Source organism: Orycteropus afer, unplaced genomic scaffold (genome assembly GCF_000298275.1).
Source record: "Orycteropus afer afer isolate SDZICR_OR568_19922 unplaced genomic scaffold, OryAfe1.0 scaffold00647, whole genome shotgun sequence".
In the NCBI taxonomy this organism is placed as follows: Eukaryota; Metazoa; Chordata; class Mammalia; order Tubulidentata; family Orycteropodidae; genus Orycteropus; species Orycteropus afer.
In genome coordinates this window covers 1,281,332-1,300,960 of record NW_006922234.1, presented here as the reverse complement: position 1 = coordinate 1,300,960, position 19,629 = coordinate 1,281,332, and the positions used below count along the sequence as shown (strand labels likewise).

Below are 19,629 nucleotides of genomic sequence, written 5' to 3'. Positions count from 1 at the left end.
AGCCTGCTTTGTACTGTTTCTACCTAAACGGATGGAGATTGCTACATGCTCTTCTGTGGAGGATTGCACAATCAACTCCAAGGATCTGGTGCAACAGGCTGAAGCTCAGGGTCTCCCTTCTCTCCCTGATTAAAGCCTACGAGAGCAGGTCCCCTTTCTTCAGGGTTCTCATCAAGACACTGGAACCAGCCATTCTCTTTTGGTTCTGACCTGTGTGGATCACCAGTGTGGGTCTAGCTTTGCAAAAACTCCTCCCTGGCCACAATCTCCCATGTCAGGCAGAACCCCAAACGCACATCCCTCATACTTTTGACTGCCTCTCATCAGCCCACTCCTGCTTGGTGCTCTGGAGAGCTTGCGTCTTCTGTTTGTCCACCTGGACGTAGTCTACTCTTTGCTCTTCTGAAAGAAAAACGTTCTGCAGGGAAAAGAGAAGAGAGGGTTTGCATGACCCCTGTGGTACATTATGCCATGGCGACACATCTGCTGCCCTCCTCTGATCACCCACGTGTAAGGGCTGTACTCTGTGTGCACGTAGATAAGAACCAGCTACACTCCACTCCCTTGAACGTCACTAGAGGCATCTGACTTGCTTTCAGCAATACAATGTGAGCAAATGTGCTGGGTGCCAGCTCTCCTTTCCTTCTGAGCAGCCTGGGCCCTAGTTGGGAAATGACCCTGAGCAGAACTTCCCAGCCTGCAACGGACAGTCCCTGAGCCAAATCTGAAAAGACACCTTACTGGTTGTTAAGTCACTGAGAAGTAGGGGTTGTTTGTTTTGACTGCATAGCATATTCAAACTGACTGATGCACTTTTTGCATTTGCACCTGCTCATCCCACCCTCTGAGCAGGTTCTCTGGAATCCCAGCTCACAATTTTGAATGACATTAAAGCTGAAGGAGCAGTAGCAGCTCATTCACCAGCTGGAGGAGGCACTGCAGGTGATGGTCAGGGCTTATATTCCTCAATGGAATCATACTATGTAATATGTTCTGTGGATTGCTTTTTGTCAACAAGCAATACATTATCAGGCACAATTTTGATTATGACCATCCCATGCTGCCCCCTGCTTAGCATCTGTTCACTGTGCAGCGAGTTACCCTAGTTTGGGATTTTGACCCATTTCCTGTATGAACTCATTTAATCCCCACAATAGCCCTTGGAGGTAGGTGTTATTATCGCTTATTCCCACTTTACAGAGGAGAACAGCACCCAAAGGAGTTAGGACTGCTCAATGTGGCATTCAAGGTCCTTCACTGCATGGCCACTCTCAACTTAGGACTCCCTTTGCCAGACTGGCCATGAGTTGTTCCCTAAGCAGGTCCTTACTATGCCTCTCACGTCCTTTAGCCCACCCTCATCTCTGCCTGCAAAACTTCTCTGTAAACTTTATGGTCCACATTTTGAAGAACATAGACGCAGACACGCACCAACAAATACCCTGGAAGGTAACACATCAGACTCCTTTTCTCTGAGTGGCAGGATTGGGGCTGATTTTAACATCCTTCATGATGCATGGCTGTGTCTCTAAGATTCTCTCAAGAGATGCATGGCTGGCTTCAAAACTCTAAACAGAAATATAATAACCTGGGAATTTTCCGACATAAAGTCATACCTTTTGTGCAGGGGCTGGTGATGCCGAATTAAAGTCAAGAGCTAAATAATCCAGGCTGAATTGTTTTGTCCAAGTAAAAGCACCACCGCTTGTGGAGTTGGTTTGTCTCTGCTCCTGCTGGAACCAACATCACAGGGCACAAGTTAATGGTATCTCCATTCTAGCAGCTGCCATCACATCACAATTGAGTAGTCAGCTCAGGAGGTCAGACTGGATATCTGATCAAGAGCTGGAATTTATAATACAATATAGCCAATTCGGCCTTCACTATGAAATTACATCATTACTCACCATGGAAACAGTGTGCCAAGTTATCGTCATAAAAATTTGTTTTTTGGATACAAACCCAAACAACATCCACTGCTGGGGAGTCAATTCTGACCCACAGCGCCCCTAGAGGACAGAGTGGAACTGCCCCACAGGGTCTCCAAGGCTGTCAATCTTCACAGAAGCCCAAACCACACCCACTGACGTGGAGTCCATTCTGACCCACAGCGCCCCTAGAGGACAGAGTGGAACTGCCCCACAGGGTCTCCAAGGCTGTGACTGTTCACAGAAGCAATCACCAACCACACCCACTGGAAGCAAAGCCCAAACCACACCCACTGCCTCCTCTTTCTCTTGCAGAGTGGCTGGTGGGTTGCAATAACAGCTCTCAGTTACCAGGAAAATGCTTTAACCCCAGTGCCACCAGAGCTCTTTTTCTTGGATCAGATAGGCCCAACTGCACTGTTGAAATTGTTGTTGTTGTTGTTGTTATGTGCCGTCGAGTCATACCTGACTCATAGCGACCCCTCCTTGGGTTTCCGAGGCAGTATCACTACGGAAGTAGGATTGCCCAACCTTCCTTCCGAGGAGTGGCTGGTGGGTTAGACCATGAAAATATGAACTACATTTATTGATGTTCTAGCAAATGCATGACAAATGCATTCCAAGGTATCGCATACAGTTTTAACACATGTGCACCATACACCCATGTACTCCGCATCCAGCTTAAGAAAGGGACTCAGTACCACTGAAGCACTCGCTTCCCCTCTCAAGTCTCCATCTCTTCCTCTCCCCAAGAGCTTAAACACTACCTTCAAGTTTGTGTTTATCACTCCTTTTCTTTTAAAACAGCTTTGTAACTATGTAAGGACCCTGAAATAGTGTGTTGCTTAGTTTGGCTGGTTTTTGAACTTTGTGTCAGTAGAATCATGCTGTATGTCTCTTCAGGGACTTAAAGTTTTGCTCAGTATCCTGCACCACATCCACGCATTAGCTTATTTCATTTCGTTTCGTTGCTATAGGTTATTCCATTGCACACTTCATTTAAGCATTCTGCCTTCAATGGACAGTTGAGTTTGGGAGCTATTACAAACAATGCATCCGTGAGCATTTCTGCACCTGTGTGAGAATGTCTAGGGTGCCCGCCTGGGAATGGAACTGCTCCGTTATAGGATGTGTGCATATTCCATTTATTAAATAACACAAAACAATTTTCCAAAGTGGTCAGACTGATCTACACATGTACCAGGAGTTCTCAGTGCTCCACACCCTGGCCAACACTTGGTATTCTCAGACTTTTTAATGTTTTTCTGACCTAACAGAGGTCAAAGGGCATCATATTGTGGTTTTATTTTCCATTCCTCTGATTAATTAGCTTGCGCATCTCTTTATATGTTTGAAAGTCATTTATTTGTTGTCTCCTGTGAAATGCCTGTTGAATTTTGGGCCATTTTACTGGATTATTTCCAATTTCCTTATTGATCCATTGCGGTTCATATTACTGAAGGGTAATCATTTGTTGGCTATGTGCATCACAAATAGCCTGTCTCAACTTGTGATCTGTCTTTTCATTCTCTTTAATTAAGGAGCCCCGGCAGCACAAATGGTTAAGTGCTCGGCTGATAACAAACAAGTTGGTGGTTCAAACCTACCCGTTGGCTCTGCAGGAGAAAACCCTGATTATCTGTTTCTGTGAAAATTTTAGTCAAGAAAACTCTGTCAAGCAGCTCTACCCTGTGACATGGGGTCACTCTGACTGAGAAATGACTTGGCAGTACTTAACAACAACATGACATTTTTTTTTAATGAAACCTTCTTATCTGTAATGTAACATCTCAATCTTTTCCTGCAGGATTAGTACTTGCACTGTTCTTTACAGAATTGTTCCTATTCGGAGAACATTATCTATTTCCCTATATTGCCACCTAAGGCGCTCTGGTGACATAGTGATTAAAGCATTTGGCTGCTAACCAAAAGGTCGGTGGTTCAAAACGACCAGTTGTTCCATGGGACAAAGGTGAGGCAGTCAGCTTCCGGAAAGATTGAGAGACTTGGAAGCCCCATGGGGCAGTTCCACTCTGTCCTCTAGGGGTGCTGTGGGTCAGAATGGACTCCAGAGTAGTGGGTGTGGTTTGGACTTTGCTTCTGTGAAGACTGACAGCCTAGGCAACCCTGTGGCGCAGTTCCACTCTGTCCTCTAGGGGTGCTGTGGGTCAGAATGGACTCCAGAGTAGTGGGTGTGGTTTGGACTTTGCTTCTGTGAAGACTGACAGCCTAGGCAACCCTGTGGCGCAGTTCCACTCTGTCCTCTAGGGGCGCTGTGGGTCAGAATCGAATTAATGGGAGTGGGTATGTTGTTGTTGTTGTTATGTACCATCCAGTTGGACGTGACTCATAGTGACCCCTCCTTGGGTTTCTCAGGCAGTATCTCTATGGAAGTAGATTGCCCCATCTTCCTTCTGAGGAGTGGCTGGTGGGTTTGAACTGCCAGCCTTGTGGTTAGCAGTCAAGTGCCTTAGGCACAATGCTACCAGAGCTCCGAAGGAAGTGGGTATATTATCCCCTAAAAACATATAAAGTTATGCTGTTCAAACTTAGCTAATAATCTAGTTTGCTGTTGTTAGTTGCCGGCAAATCAACTCTGACTCACGGTGAGCACATGTGTGCAGAGTCGGACTGCTCCCCGGGTTTTCAAGGTGTCTTCTGTGGATGGGTCTGAGCTGCCAATCTTTGGCTCACAGTTGAGCACTGAACCATTTGCAACACCCAGGGACCACAATCTAACTTGAACTGGTTGTAATATATGGGGCTGAAATAGTATGCAATTCCTTTTTTAAAAAAAGCCCATATAATTACTTCCATAGAGATACAACCTTGAAAACCGAAGAAGGGGTCGCTATGAGTCAGAATCGACTTGATGTCAGTGAGCTTGGTTCGTGTTTTTTTTTTGAGGTTTTAAGTTTTTTTTTTTTTTTAATGAATGGTGATCCATTAGAATGCAGAAATTATGAAACAGTATCATTAATATCACATAAGTAAACTTTTGCTGAAGAAATCCTGAAAAATAACGTAGAATCTGCAAAACACCCCATAACGTAGATGAACTTGGAGGACATTATGCTGAGTGAAATAAGTCAGTCACCGAAGGACAAATATTGTATTAGTCCATTATTGTAAAAGTCAAGCAAAGGTTTATCTATGGAACGAAATTTTCTTTTAGGTTGCCAGGGGTGGGAAGGGAGGGGAAGGAACACTGTTAGACAAATAGAGATAAGTATTGATTTGGGGAAGAGAAGGGCAATGCACCAAATGTGAGTGATCAACATGGTGGCACTGAGAAAGAGGAAGACACAGAGAAGTACATGGGAGGTACAGACAGCAGAGATGAACCCTTTCCCACATACAGTACTGTGTTGTCAGTGAAGGCAAACATGGCTATATGGATGGAGAGATGGGTGGACAGGGTGAACTATTAGGTATGTCTATGCAGTGAGGTTTGTACCCATGACCACACATAGCGTTGTCAGACAATGTTTCTACAAGTGTATTGGTATATTCTTTAAGAATTCCCAGATGTATAGTAGAGCTGACAGGGACAAGATTGTAGTCACTTCTTGGTCACAGCCAGCTACCCAGAGGGACCGAGTAGTTGGACTTGAAGGTTCGGGACCATGGTCACAGGGGCCATCAAGCTCAATTGGCTTAACATACTACACAAAAACATTGTTCCACCTCCTACTTTGGCGAGTAGCGACTGTGCTCTTCAAAACTTGCAAGAGGACATCTAGATGCAACGATGGGTGTCTCCTCGTCCAGACCAAAGAAGAATGAAGAAAACCAAAGGCACATGGAAACAATTAGTCCAAGTGACTGGTACACCACGCGATCCTCAGCCTCTTCGGCTATGAGACCAGAAGAGCGAGATGGTGCCTGGCTACCACTGTCATCCACTCAGAGGGAGATCCTGCACAGCGGGACAACAACGTGGAACAAAACCCAAAATCATTTGGAGAAAAAAAGAAAAAGAGAGAGAGACAGACCAGGTGTGCTGGTCTGATAGAGCCTGATGGAACCCCTGAGACTATGGCCCCTAGCTGCCCTTCAGGTCTGGAATTGAACTCACCTTTGTGGCTTTCAGCCAAACAAAAGACAAGCATATAAGCTGAACATTTCCATTAGGAAGATACACTCCTTGGAGAGAACAATCACGGGGGAGTAGAAGGGCTGTGTATGCACAGGGAGACAGCTTGGGGGGCAGGAGTGCATGGAGGGGTGGACACAGGGAAGAGGTGTATATGGGGAGGAAGGGGGAGGAGAGCAGTTGCATTGTGGGAAATGGCAGTCAACGTCATGAGACAAATGTATGTGAACTGCTGTATGGAAAATGAATTTGCTCTGTAAACTTTCACCCAAATCACAACAGAAATTAAAAGAAAAAATTTTGCTGAAGATAGTTCAAAAACAGTTGCAGCAGTACGTGGACAAGGAACTGCCAGAAATTCAGTCCAGATTCAGAAGAGGAGGTGGAACGAGGGATATCATTGCTGATGTCAGATGGATCTTGGCTGAAAGCAAGGAATACCAAAAGCTGTTTACCTGTGTTTCACTGACCAGGCAAAGTCATTCGACTGTATGGATCATAACCAATTATGCATAACACTGAGAAGAATGGGTCTTCTCAACCCTTAATTGTGCTCCGGAGGAACCTGTACATAGATCAAGGGACTGTTGCTTGAACAGAACTAGGGGATACTGCATGGTGTAAAAGCATGAAGGGTGTGCCTCAGAGTTGTATCATTCCCCAGTCCTCATTCAGTCTGCACTCTGGGCAGCTAATCTGAAAATGTAGACTGTATGAAGAAGAACGCAGCACCAGGTGAGAGGAAGACTCGCTAACAACCTGCCATCTGCAGGTGGCACAACCTTGCTTGCTGAAAATGAAGATGACGTGAAGCACTTACTGATGGAGACCAAAGACTGCAGTCTTCAGCATGGATTACACTTCAACATAGAGAACGCAAAAATCCTCACAACTGGAACAATAAGGAGCATCACGAGAAATGGAGAAAAGAGCGAAGTTGCCAAACACTTCCTATGACTTGGTTCCACAATCAACACCAATGGAAGCAGCAGTCAAGAAATCAGACCATGTATTGCACTGGGCAGATCTGCTGCAAGTGACCTCTTGAGCGTGGTAAAGAGCAAAGATACCACTTTGAAGACTAAGGTGCGCCTGACCAAAGCCACTGTCTTTTCAGTCACCTCGTGTACATATGGAGGTTGGGGAATGGATAAGGGAGACTGAAGACTGATGCATTTCATTTGTGGTGTTGGCGAAGAACACTGAACGTATCGTAGACTGCCAGGAGAAAGAACAATTTTGTCTTGAAGAAGTACAGCCAGAGTGCTCCTTAGAAGCCAGAATGGCCAGACTTTGTCTCTCATATTTTGGCCATGTTCTCAGGAGGGACCGGTCCCTAGAGAAGGACATCAATTGTGTACCAGCCCCAAGGCAATGCAGAGTCAAAAGGATTCCATGAGGGGGAAAGACTTAATTTTTTCCCCCAATGGGGAGGAAGAAGTTAAAGATACGTTTAAGAAGAAATGACTAATCCAACCCAGCCCCAGAGGGAACAGAACATTATGAGGTCCGGAGGGCAGGGATAGGCCTGACCTTGACGAGGATGCCTTATCCAATGAGGCCAGAGAAAAGGGGATGGGGGTGGATGTGGGTATAGATGGTAAAGAGCTGAGGAAGCCTGTTGCTGACAGCCTGCACCTGATGAAGGAAGCAAGAAAGACAGTGCTCCAGAGTGGGGACTTACCTGGCAGATGTGGATGGGAAAATAAGAGAAGCATACATTTTGTGAGGGGTTCAAGTTCGACTCCTTACAAGGTTATGGAAGGAAACTGACCCCCTTCCATTAAAATTTATTTCATCTCTTAAAACTATTTGTACTGAAATAGCCAACTGCAGTTACAAAGTTGTAAGTCTTACATTTACTGTGCTATTGAATAAAGACTCTATTCCCTGAAAAAGAAAAAAAAATTCTCCAAGGCATAAAAGAAGGAAAGAAATGACCCCATCTCCAAAGTCCAGCCCATCTCCTGAGCTCCATGTGCTAAGATGCTGTGGTAGTTAAGGTTGTGTGTCAACTTGGGTGGGCTGTGATTTTGATTGGACTGGCAGCTGGATGTACTTATTCCCCATGATGGGACTGGACGTGGTGTGATCATCTCCATGGTAGAAATCTTCTGTGAGCATCTAATCAGCTGAAGGGGTGTGGCCTGCTTCCAATATACACAGAAAGGATCTTGCATTTGGTTCATTCATCTCCAGTCCCTGGACTTGAACCAGTGGACCCACGTGTTGCCTGCCGATCTTGGGTTCATCGGCCTCAGCAGCCAGTAGCTACATGACTCAGAAGAAACCCCCAGCTTGCTCCAGTGGGTCTGGAACAAGAGGCAGAGCTGACGCCCAACACTGAGGGGCCTGCACCCAGCCCCTAGACCGAGCACACTGAACTCACACTTCTAGTCCCTAAACTATAGGAGAATAAAGTTTAGTGTTAAAACAAAAAGAAACAAGCAAACAAGCCTTCTCTAGGAAGATTGGCTCTAACCTACTCAGCGGCAGAAATGTCTGGCAATCTGCTTCCATCATGGGCTTTCCCATGAGTCACAATTGACTCAATGGCAATGGATTTGCTTTGGGATTTTTTGAGGACGACACCTCATATCTTATACCAAAATTAACTCAAAATAGAGAATAGACCGAAATTTAAAACTTAACAACCACAATGCTTGTAGAGGCAAGCATAGGTGCAAGTTCTCATGAAAGCAAACAAGTCTACCAAGTGGACTTCATCAAAATTTAAAAGGTTTGCTCTGCAAAAGACACATGCTACAGACCCAGGGAAAGTATTTGAAACTCACACATCCTTCAGAGGACTTGTGTACATAATATATTTTTAAAAGCTTCCAAAACTCAAAAGTAAGAAAACATAGCTCAATTAACAATTAGGCCAAAGGCTTGAAGAGATACTCCAAAGAAGATATATAGATGGCATAGTGACTCCATGACAGTATATCCACTATCATGTGCTACTAGGGAAATGCAAACTCAAACCACAACGAGGTACCACAACACAGCTATTATGTATCTAAACTTAAAAACAAAACCTTGACAAAAGTGTTCTGGTGAGGGTGTAGAGCAATTGGAAAGCTCATTAAATTGCTGGGGGTAAAGCAAAAGGGTACAGCTACTATGCAAAAGAGCTGGGCAGTTTCTTATAAAGTTAAACATAGTTACCATATGAGCCGGCAAGCCCACATGCAAGTTCAAGGTGAAGCTGGAAGAAAATGAAAACAAGTCCATGAGAGCCAAAATACAACCTGGATTAGATCCCACCTGAATTTAGGATGTCTCAACAGCAGCCCTATTGCCACTTGGGGTCTGATAATCATTTACTTAAAAAATTGTGATTTGAGTGAAAGTTTACAGAACACATTCATTTTCCATAGAGCAGTTCATACATTTTGTTTCATGACATTGACTGCAATCCCCACAGTGTAACAGCTCTCTTCCCACTGCCTTCCTGGTGTTACCTCTTCCCTGTGTCCTTCTTTCCTATGCATGCCTGCCCCCTGAGCTGTCTCCTTGTGCAAATACTGCCCTTCTGTTCTTCCAGGATTGATTGTTCTAAGGAGTGTACCTACCTGGTGTCAATGTTCACCTTATACATTGCTCTGGAAGCCATGGGAGTGAGTTCAATTCCAGGCCTGAAGGGTGATTAGGGGCCATAGTCTCGGAGGTTTCACCAGTCTCTATCAGACAAGTAAGCCTGGTCTTTTCCACATTTTTCTCCCACTCTATCCAGGATGTCCTGCACTGATCCCTTACCAAGGGGTTGACATTGGTAACTGGGCACCTAGTTCGTCTGGTCTCAGGGTCACGTAGGCTGAGGTTCATATGGTCAACTAGTCCCTTGGACTAATTGTTTCCATGCATCTTCGAGTTTCCTCACTCTTCTTTGCTGCAGAGGATAATCATTTGTTGATGTTGGGGGGAGCTGTTTAATAGCACCCCGGGCCTGTACTTGTCAGATGCCAGTAGCACCATCCCCTGCCCAGGTTGTGGTAACAGAAATTATCCCTGGACATCGCCAGATGTCCTTTGAGAGGACGAAATCCCTCCTGGTTGAGAACCACTGCCCTAGGTAAATGACAGCTTGTTCCAGGAAAAAGCCTTAAAAGAATATTTATAACAGTCCTATTATCAGCTGTCAAAACTTGAAACAGTCCTTCAATGGGTGAATGGATAAACAGACTGCGGCACATCCATATACTTGAATACTACTCACCAATAAAACAGAATGCTTGACACATGCAATAATTTGGATGAATCTCAAAGACTGATACTATGCTAAGTGAAAAAAATCAATCTTAAAAGGTTATATAGGGTATGGTTCCATTTATCTGATATTCTCCAAAAGAGAGAACTATACTGATGAAGAATGGACAGCGATTGCCAGGGGTGGGGTGGGGTAACTATGAAGGAGTAGCATGAAGGAGTATTTTTGGAAAATGGAACAGTTCTGAATCCTGATTTTGGTGGTGGCTACGCGCACTCCTCACTGAACAGCATGGTTAAGTTCCAAAGACCAAGTCATGTGAAAATCAGCAGTAAGTGAAGAATGAAGGATTACTCCAGCCGCCCACAAGGTGGAGGATGACCCCGGCATCATATACCTGCCACGTTCCATCACCGCACAACACCAAAGCCCTGAGAGTCAGGGCCCAGAACCTTAACCCAGCCAGTGCCACTCTCACCTCACACCTTAGCATTCCTTATTGTCAGACAGATATCGCTAATGGTGAAATAGTCAGATAATAGATTTTTTACTATTATCATGAATGCGAAATGTTGGTGAACAAGATAAGATAAGTGAGGGGTGGGTGTAGATATGTTAAAACTCACAGAACTATATACACCAATAGAAAGCTTTACTGTATAGTCATTTTAAAACATAAAAGTTATAATGCCACATTAAAAAATTGAATGTGAGATGGAAGAATCTAGGATTCTACTATAAAAATGTCCTCACAAAATTGTTTAAATTAGAGGGTTTGAAAGATACATAGAGAAGAAGTCTTAGAAATTTACATGATGCTGAATCTTCTGAGTATTTTCTAATTTCATGAACATTAAAAGTAACTAAAGAAGGATATGGAACTTTAATAAAGTAAAACATGTATTTCAGCCCATGGCTTAAATTTTTCAGCTTAGATCAGAACTTGTCTTCAAAGAGGAAAAAAAAGAACACTTATGATTATGTACAAATTGAAAGGATATTTATTCTGTATACTGTATAGGCTTGTTGTGTGGAATAAGTAAAATCATATAAACCAATCATTTTAAAATACTGGCTTCCAAGATTAAAAAAAAAGCTCATAATTGGATGAGATGGGATAGCCCTGAAACATACTTACACAGTAGTTTCTTCACAGCTCCCTTCCTCTAGCCAGTATGCTGGGCTCTTAATCTACTATCTCGTCTTGCCTAGTAGTGCGCAGAGACAATTATTGGCCAATGATTATAAACTTAGGCAAGGAACCTATCTGAAACCATGTTGTTAATGAAATACTAGTCTTTCTCACAACCTCAATGATCAGAGATGAACGGCTGGTGTCTGGATGACTCTGCATTTGCTTTCACTAGGTTTTAGATTTACTTCCCTTTTCTGTTCTCTGGAGACAGAGTACAGCTGTTCAGCAGCCTTTACAAGAGTGCTTTCTTCTAGAAGTTTCCCAAGGGCCATTACTAAGCGGGAGAAACATTGGGAAGAGCACAGATTTGCACAGGAGTCCCTTTCCATCTGCATATGGTGAGGTCCACTCACAGAACAACTTTTAGCAAATGAAAAAGAAAATGCAGCACTTACTGCTTCGTGAGGGACTGCCATTTTGAGACTGTCAATTGCCTATTATCTGCATGGACAGGAGGACAGAATGATCTCAGTGCCTTGCACTTTGTCCTTCTAAGATCTCCTCACACTCTGATAGTTCAAATAGGCGGTCTCTCTAGAGTTCTCTACATTTCTAAACTGCAGAATGGTCAGTTCTAGCTGAAGTGCCTGTAAGTTGCCAGAGGCACTAAAAGACCCTTTCCTCCTGAAAACCCCTGCTTGCGATAGAATGTACGATGAAGAGAATTGCATAGACAACAGAAGGCAGGAGGGAGAGATTAGGGCTCTTCAAGTGTAAACGGTTAACAAAATGATAATAGCGGCGGCAAGTTTCTATCTGCTCAAGTCTACGGAGAGACCCTCACCAAAAGTATCCTGAGGCTAAAACATACTCCCACTTAAAGCCCACAGCACCCTACCATCACCACTCGCCCACTCTTCCCCTCTCCCACCAGAGGACTGTGATTCATCGTCTGGGACAGTTCAGAGTCAGTCACCAGGCAATAGGGGTGCTCTGGCGGAAAGGGAGCATCCAGTGTGTGAGTTTGCACAGCCTAGACTCTGAACATTCAGAGAACTGCAAACCTGTTAGAGTTAAACAAGACTTCATAGCGCCAATGGAAAGAATTACTGGCATTTCCATTTTCCCATGACGCATGCCTCAGCTCTGGATTCTCCTGAAATACTGCGGCCTCCAAATGCCATGAGGAGTTGAGTGTTACAGGAAAGGAAACCAGTTTCAAACCCGTTTGTTCCCTCTCGAGGAAACCTTAGGAGCCGGTATGCACTCAATAAATGTTTTAAGATTGCATAGGCGTTCTTGAAGGGTATGTTTCCTTTAAAATGAACTCATAAGAGTCCATCTTGGGGTGAAGAATAGAAAGAGTTACCATTTGCATGCAGCTTTCTTCATCTTCTCTGGAAACAGGATTGGCAAAAAATCTCGCAGAGTTAATCCCATTTTTTTCTGGAGAGAGAAAGCTGGTTCGATTGCTAAGAACAAAAATACAGATGAGGTCAAAGCAGTGTCTCACAGCTGCTCAGAAAGCTAGCCAGGGACAGACATGGGCCCACAGGGCTTCAGCCCTCCCCCCTTCCAGATACAACTTCCTTCCGGTCAAAGCAATTCCTGGGCAGCAAACACCTCGCAGCGGCTTCTATTGCAGTTGGGGCAAGTGGCTCCCAACTCCCAAGTGCTGCATTTTTCCAGAGCTTACATTTGACATAGCTCATGAAGTTTCTAGAAACAGATCAAGGTATCAAATCATTTAGCAAAAGATACTCCTTTGGGGCTCTCTTGTTTCCATTCAAAGTAAGCAGGAAAAAAAAAAAAAAAAAAGGGAAACCCTGTATGATGGTTTCTCTCATAGGACAAGGACAAGACTCCCAATAGACTTCCATCCTACTCAAGAGTCAGAAGCACAGGTTGAAGCTCTTGGAAGGCGTGGCTGGAAATACGGCTCCCTGGAGAATTCCACTTTAAAAACTGATTGTGTCTGGTGACATTTAGACTGAACCAAGAAACTCCCATGCTAGGATTGGAACTCTGAAAATGCAACTTCTAATAAGTGAGATGAGAGAATGTGGATATATTTTGGGGTATCAAGCTACCCATCCCTCCTTTTCTGAAAACTCCCTTCCCCTACCTGTTTACAAGGCTGGGTTCTGGAAGCCATCTTGACACTACTGATCCCACCCCCTTGGCCTAGCTCTTTGAACTGAGGCCAGGACAAGACAATTCTCTCTCTCTCTCTCTCTCTCTCTCTCTCTCAGGAAATCTGAGTTGAGACAGAAAAAGTATACATCTTTGTTGATACTCAAATCTTAACATGTAAATAATCTCAGGAGCTATGGTTCAGCTATTTTTCGTCATGAGGATAATGGAACAGAAAAAAAGTGATACAAAGAAAGAGAAATGAGCGAAAGTAAAGAGAGAGGCAGACACGAGAGATGCAGAGAAGGGTTCTTTAGGTTCTCAGTGGCACTCTAGTTTCTGGCTCCAGAACCCTAGGAACCTCAGTTCTATTTGTACTCTATAAACGCCTTTGTCTCTTGACAACAAATCCTGCCCTTCCTTTAGCTTAAGCTAGCTCAAGCAGGCTTTGACCACATTGACTCAAAGAGGCCTAACGAAGACAGGCTATTGTCTGCGCCAAATGAAGTCCCTGTGAGTTATCAAAGACTTACCAAGGCACAGTGAGTGTCCCGGTTAGAGACGCATTCTCCCGGATGGTGGAGAGGTTTCTCAGGTCCAGTGGAGGTGGCCGTGCTACAAGATAACACACAGTTTCCTGTACGGTAAGTTTTCAGGAATGCATGGCCAGAATATAAAGACTTTAAAACTATGATATTCCACTTTCTTAATGTACCAAATCCAAAGGAACTAATCAGTAGCACTGATGGTAAATGTGAATTTTACACTCCTACTCTATCCTGCCTCCGTGGGAGTACAGAGGACAACTACTGAGCAAATGGACACATTACAGCTGGAGGTGACAATGGAGAGATACAGTCGATCAACACATATTTATTCACTGCCCAAGGTGTTGAAGGCACTATGAACAAAACAGACCTAAGTCGCCACCCTTAGGGAACCTAAAGTTGACTCCACACTCAACAGGTCCAAAACTGGAAACTGACCTTATCACAGGAGGCAGAGATGAGCGATCACCCAGGTTCTAGTCTCCCCACCTCCAATTCATTCTCCACCTACTGGCCCTTCTGCCTAGAACATTGTTCCCCATCTCTTTGACTGGTTGCTCATTTTCAGATCTCAGCTCAAAGTCCTCTACTTAGGGAGGTCTTTTTTGACCTCCAGATGAGATCAGGCCCCACATCATAGACTTTCATAGGCGCTCCTACTTAGCCTTCTCAATTTGTGATGATACATTCATCTGTGGTGATTTGATCCAGGTCAAGATTATGTGTTCCATGAGAACAGACTTTTCTTCAGGTTTGTTCACTGTAGTAGCCTTAGCATCTAGAGAAGTGCCTGACACATAGTAGGTGCTCTGACACTTTGCTGAGTTAGTCATGCATCTATTCCTAGGTCAGTGTCTCATCAGACTGTTTTGTATCTCTTTCTCCTACTAGATTATATGGGGAGAGATTGCCCTCCATATCACTGGAGGACAGTGTCTTGCCTATAGGAAGGTATGTTAAACCAACCTATATTTGATAAGCATAGACAGTTTATAGACTACAGCGTAGACCTTGTCAGAAGACGATTTCTGATTCACAAAACAGGTGAACTCTATTTAAATTCGGTGCATTAAAGTTGTTTTAACTCGCCCATCAGACTAAGTTCAACCCATATAGACTAAGAAAATGCATTTCTGTGACTTATAACAATCTTTTTATCTGATCTTTAAAAATCTGGGTAGAGAGATGACTGTTGATTGGGAGAAGATACCCATAATAAATACTTGAGGGTCTAGGCAATTGTCCTGCAGAAATGGTCTGTGATTAAGTAGCTAAAGCAGCCTGGAACCTCCCATACAAATAAGATGATTAAAGTGTTGGTATTTTAGAACTGACTGTCGCGGATGGAGCCATTGCCTGAGCAAGCCCAAGTATATAAGGCTGGTTCATCATTCAGAAATCAATTAATGTAATTGTACACATAAAAAAATGTTGAATTTGCAAAAGTTGGGCTATATATATCTTTTTACCACAATTAAAAAAAAAGTTTAATCCCCAAAAAACAAAAATATCAATTATGTTGTCATATCAACAGGCTAAAGCAGAAAACTCATGATCAATTGTATCAATAGATGCCAGCAAAGCATTTGACAAAGTCCAACATCCAGTCACAACAAAGACTCTCAGCAAACTAGGATTAGAGGAGAACTCTGCTAAATTGATAAAGAACAAAAAATCTACTTAATGGTTAGAAAGTGGATGCTTTCCCCCTAAGATCAGGAACATTATACCATACTACAAGTCCTAGTTAATGCAGTAAGAGAAGGACATACAAGGTATACATATTGGGAAGGATGAAATAAAAATGTCCTTGTTCAGAAATGATATAATTATAGATGTAGAAAAATCTCAAAGAATTAGGAAAAGGGGAAAAAAGATAAACCTCCTGGCAATTATATGAAAGTTGTACGATCTAAGGTTATTATACAAAAGTCGATTATATTCCTCTATACCAGCAATGAACAACTAGAATTTGAAAATAAAAAACTTACAATATTTACTTTAGAACCAAAAAATTAAATACTTAGATATAAATATAACAAAATATATACAAAATCTGTATGAAGAAAATCTGATGAATGAAATCAAAGATCTGATGATGGGTTATACCATATAGGGTACACAGGATAGGAAGGCTGTCACATGGGACAGGATACGGATGGAAGACTCAGTACTACTAAGATGTCAGTTCTCCCCATGCAAGACAATGGATCTAGATTCAGAGCTCACAAGTTTCACCAAAATCACCTCAAAAATGGATCACAGACCTAACTGTAAAAGGCCAATCTACGAGAGTATAGAATTTGTAGAAGATAACCTAAGAGAAAATCAAGCTGACTTTTGGTGTGGTGATGAATTTTCAGATGTAATACCCGAAGCACAATCCATGAAATAAAACACTGATAAGCTGGATGCAGGCCGGGAGGGTGGTTCTGAGGAGTGAATGGGATGCAGAGGATGGGAGCAGAAAGATTAATCTGGGATGCTTCTGTCCAATCTCATCACTAGGGAGGAGGGTTCGGGGAGTGGCGAGGGAAACAAGGTAGTTCAGAAGGCCACTCAGAGGCCAGAAGGAACACCCTGGGCTTGCTACCATCTTGCCCGCTAATGTTTGCCAAGGAACCGTCAGGTGTCCAGTTGGAGATGTGCTCTCCCAGCATCGGCTTCACATTTTCCAGAACCCACCCATTGTGGCCTTGGGGTCCATTCTTGCACCCACCCAAAGACTCTCCAATATCAGGTCCATCCAACCACATGTCATCTCTCCTCCTATTCCCAGGTCTTGTAGAGCTGTGCAGACCACTGCGGTAGCCACTAGACACATGTGGTCATATGCATTTAAATGTAAATTAATTAACATTAAACAAAACTTAAAAGTCATCTCCTCAGTTGCAGTAGCCACATTACAAGTCTTCAAAAGCTACATTTCCATCATTGCAAAAAGTTACTAAATGTTCCGTTGGCCAGTACTGCTATTAAAATAATTTATTGAGCCAAGCAATAATACCACCTCAAAGTTGGTCTCCTATGAAACTATATCTGACCAAAATGGATGTTATTTCCTCTGACCCTCATGAGACAACGTCTGTTCTCCTATTTAGTACAGACTTCCTAGTTCTTCTCCATCCAGGTGTTTTTCACATATCTTCCTCCCCCTCAGACTGAAGAACTCTCCTGGTATCCTCATTTTTTAATCCCACCCAGTACCTGGCAGAATTGTACACACAGAGGCTAAGGAGGGTGTGACTTAAGTTGAAGGGAATATGTCCGGAATGGACCATGCATGACCGGGGGGGGGGGTTAGTTACCAGCTTTGGACACAGTCACTTCCAGTAGTGGTGTTTGCGAGGAAAAGGCAGGGGGAAGGTGGGGACAGACTAGAGGGAGTGCCAGAGATGGCAGACATTGTACAAGATGCTTTCTTGTATTCACACAGCCCAACCAGGCAGGTGCAGGTGGAAAGTTGCTCTGACCTGCTTTTCCACTTCCCTTCTTCCTATGTCTATCTCCCTGCCTGTCCACATTGCTGAGCCGACCAAAGAAGCTGATGGGCAGCTCTGTGTGCAGAGGACTCACACCACTCCCCCATCCCCAAACCACCTCTGCAGACAGGCATGCACAGACAGTGGACCTAAATTGCATGGACCAGGCCAGCACGTGTAGGTTTGAGCATCAAAAGCCATTCTTGGCTGCTTATTCCTGAGCTTTTTTAGGGTAAACAGTCAAAGATGGCCTTGGAGGCTACATTTAAGGGCCACAGTGCCTGCAAGTCCTCAGGCTCTAGGCCCCAAGGCCTCCTGCCTCTTTCTTTCAACCCAATAGGGAGCCCCACAGTGCCCCGCCCTCCCCACTGCGACCACTCACTGCTCTCGAGTCATTGTATTTTCAGAGGCCCTCTAAGCTTGTTGCTCTACAGCGTCTTTCCCAGGGAAGCTCAGGAAGAAAGCTTTTTCTGAGCAGCTCCTAGGACCTTGCTTCCACCTCTACACAGCAGGCCTGGTCAAGCAGCTTACGTTTCCTTTGAGGCTTGAGATCTCTGTTCACTGGAGGAGGCTCCAGGTCCACAGGCAGCTCAGGCAGTAGGGTTGAGATGCTTCCTGGGCCCATTGGGATGTAGTCATCAGAACTGCCATGGGGTCCAAGGCCCATGGCAGTGGCGAGGGGGCCCATGGGCACATAGCTATCTTCTTCGGCACTGGCTGAAGCTGTGGGGTTCATTGGAGAGAACCTGCATGGCTGCAAGAGAATAAGGACAGGATGGGAACCACAGACTAGGACAGAAACTGCTACTAATGAGCAATCAGGCTGTCCACATGACTTCAGCTCCAAATTATTCAAGAATAACTCAGAATGTCCCTAGGAAAGGTAAACAGGCCTCTGATTCAGGCTCTACCTCTAGACTTCATGGGTGAGCACAGGCAATAACTCTCCTAGATCTGGTGCTACAAGACAGAGGGTAATGAATTTATGAAAATGCTTTAAGTATAATGTGATGTCTTAAGTAGCTAACCTGAGATGGGCAATATTTGGACCAGGAGAACTGGCAGGGACCTCCTAAGAACACCAGTGAGTCTCAAACGTCTTCTAAGCAAGTTCAGATCTGAAGGAGGCACTGCAAAGTCTTTAGAGATTCTGAATGCTGAGTCTCAAAAGACTTCCAAGGCATATGGGTAGGTCAGGCTAACTTGGATAAAATTAATGCTGAAAGGAAGCTGAGTGCCAAACTTACCAAATTTAAACTAAGCCTCTTGTCTCGGTGTCTTAAGGATTGGCCTTCTACATCAGCTGCAAGAAACAAGCCGGGGTGGTTAGAAATGCTAGGCGTCAATTGAATTTAGGGGCCAAGTGCCCCCTGTGCTCAGACAGGGCAGAAGGTTGGAGATGGCCCTTGTGATGAGTGGGAGAAAGAGGTGAGCAGAGAACCAGCTGCACTGTCGGGCAGCAGTGAGGGCCTGGCTGAGATCCGCAACCATGATTTTCTACAGCACAAGTCAGCTCCTTGGGTCCAGGTGTGGAGACAGCTGGATTACTCACAGTTGGAACTCTGTCAGATGGGTGTGACAAATAAACAAAGTGCAATCGAAATTTAGAACAATCATTGTATTTAAAGAGATATCTAGAAGGCAGCAAGATCCATGAGCTGGACTCCGAGGAGCTATGACTTTGGGAACTGGCAGTTGAAACCATAACAGTAAACAGGGATGACCTGGGTAGAGGATTTTGAGAGAATTTTAAGTGCAAAACCTTAGAGAGTCCCAAGATCCAAAGAGCAGGAAGATGAGCCGAACAGCAGGATCCTGAGAAAGAGTAACTGTAGAGCAATGAGACAGGCAGGAAGGCACAGCGCCATGAAAGCCTCAGGAAGGAGTGAATGGCCAACAATGCCAAGAAGTCCAGCAGCAAGTGTTCTTAGAGCGTGGGGGCCAGAGCAAAGCATCCCACGGGAATGTTGTTGTTGTTGTTGTTAAGTGCCGTCGAGTCATCTCCGACTCATAGCGACCCCATGCACAGCAGAACGAAACACTGCCCGATCCCGCACCAGCCTCACAATCCCTGCTATACTTGAGCTCATCATT

General features: G+C 44.2%; 1 protein-coding gene across 1 annotated transcript in view; it reads right to left on the bottom strand.

Annotated features, from left to right (window-relative positions):
- Positions 1 to 301: 301 nt before the first annotated feature.
- The window catches only part of GAB3 (GRB2 associated binding protein 3), a 40,864-nt gene continuing 21,536 nt past the window's right edge, over positions 302 to 19,629 (bottom strand). Inside the window, exons 6-11 of the mRNA XM_007956654.1 lie at positions 18,783 to 18,838; positions 18,067 to 18,289; positions 14,039 to 14,120; positions 12,742 to 12,844; positions 1,617 to 1,733; positions 302 to 418 (exon numbers count right to left, since the gene is read on the bottom strand). Coding sequence (XP_007954845.1) covers positions 302 to 418; positions 1,617 to 1,733; positions 12,742 to 12,844; positions 14,039 to 14,120; positions 18,067 to 18,289; positions 18,783 to 18,838 — 698 coding nt within the window. The remainder of the gene's footprint in view (positions 419 to 1,616; positions 1,734 to 12,741; positions 12,845 to 14,038; positions 14,121 to 18,066; positions 18,290 to 18,782; positions 18,839 to 19,629) is intronic.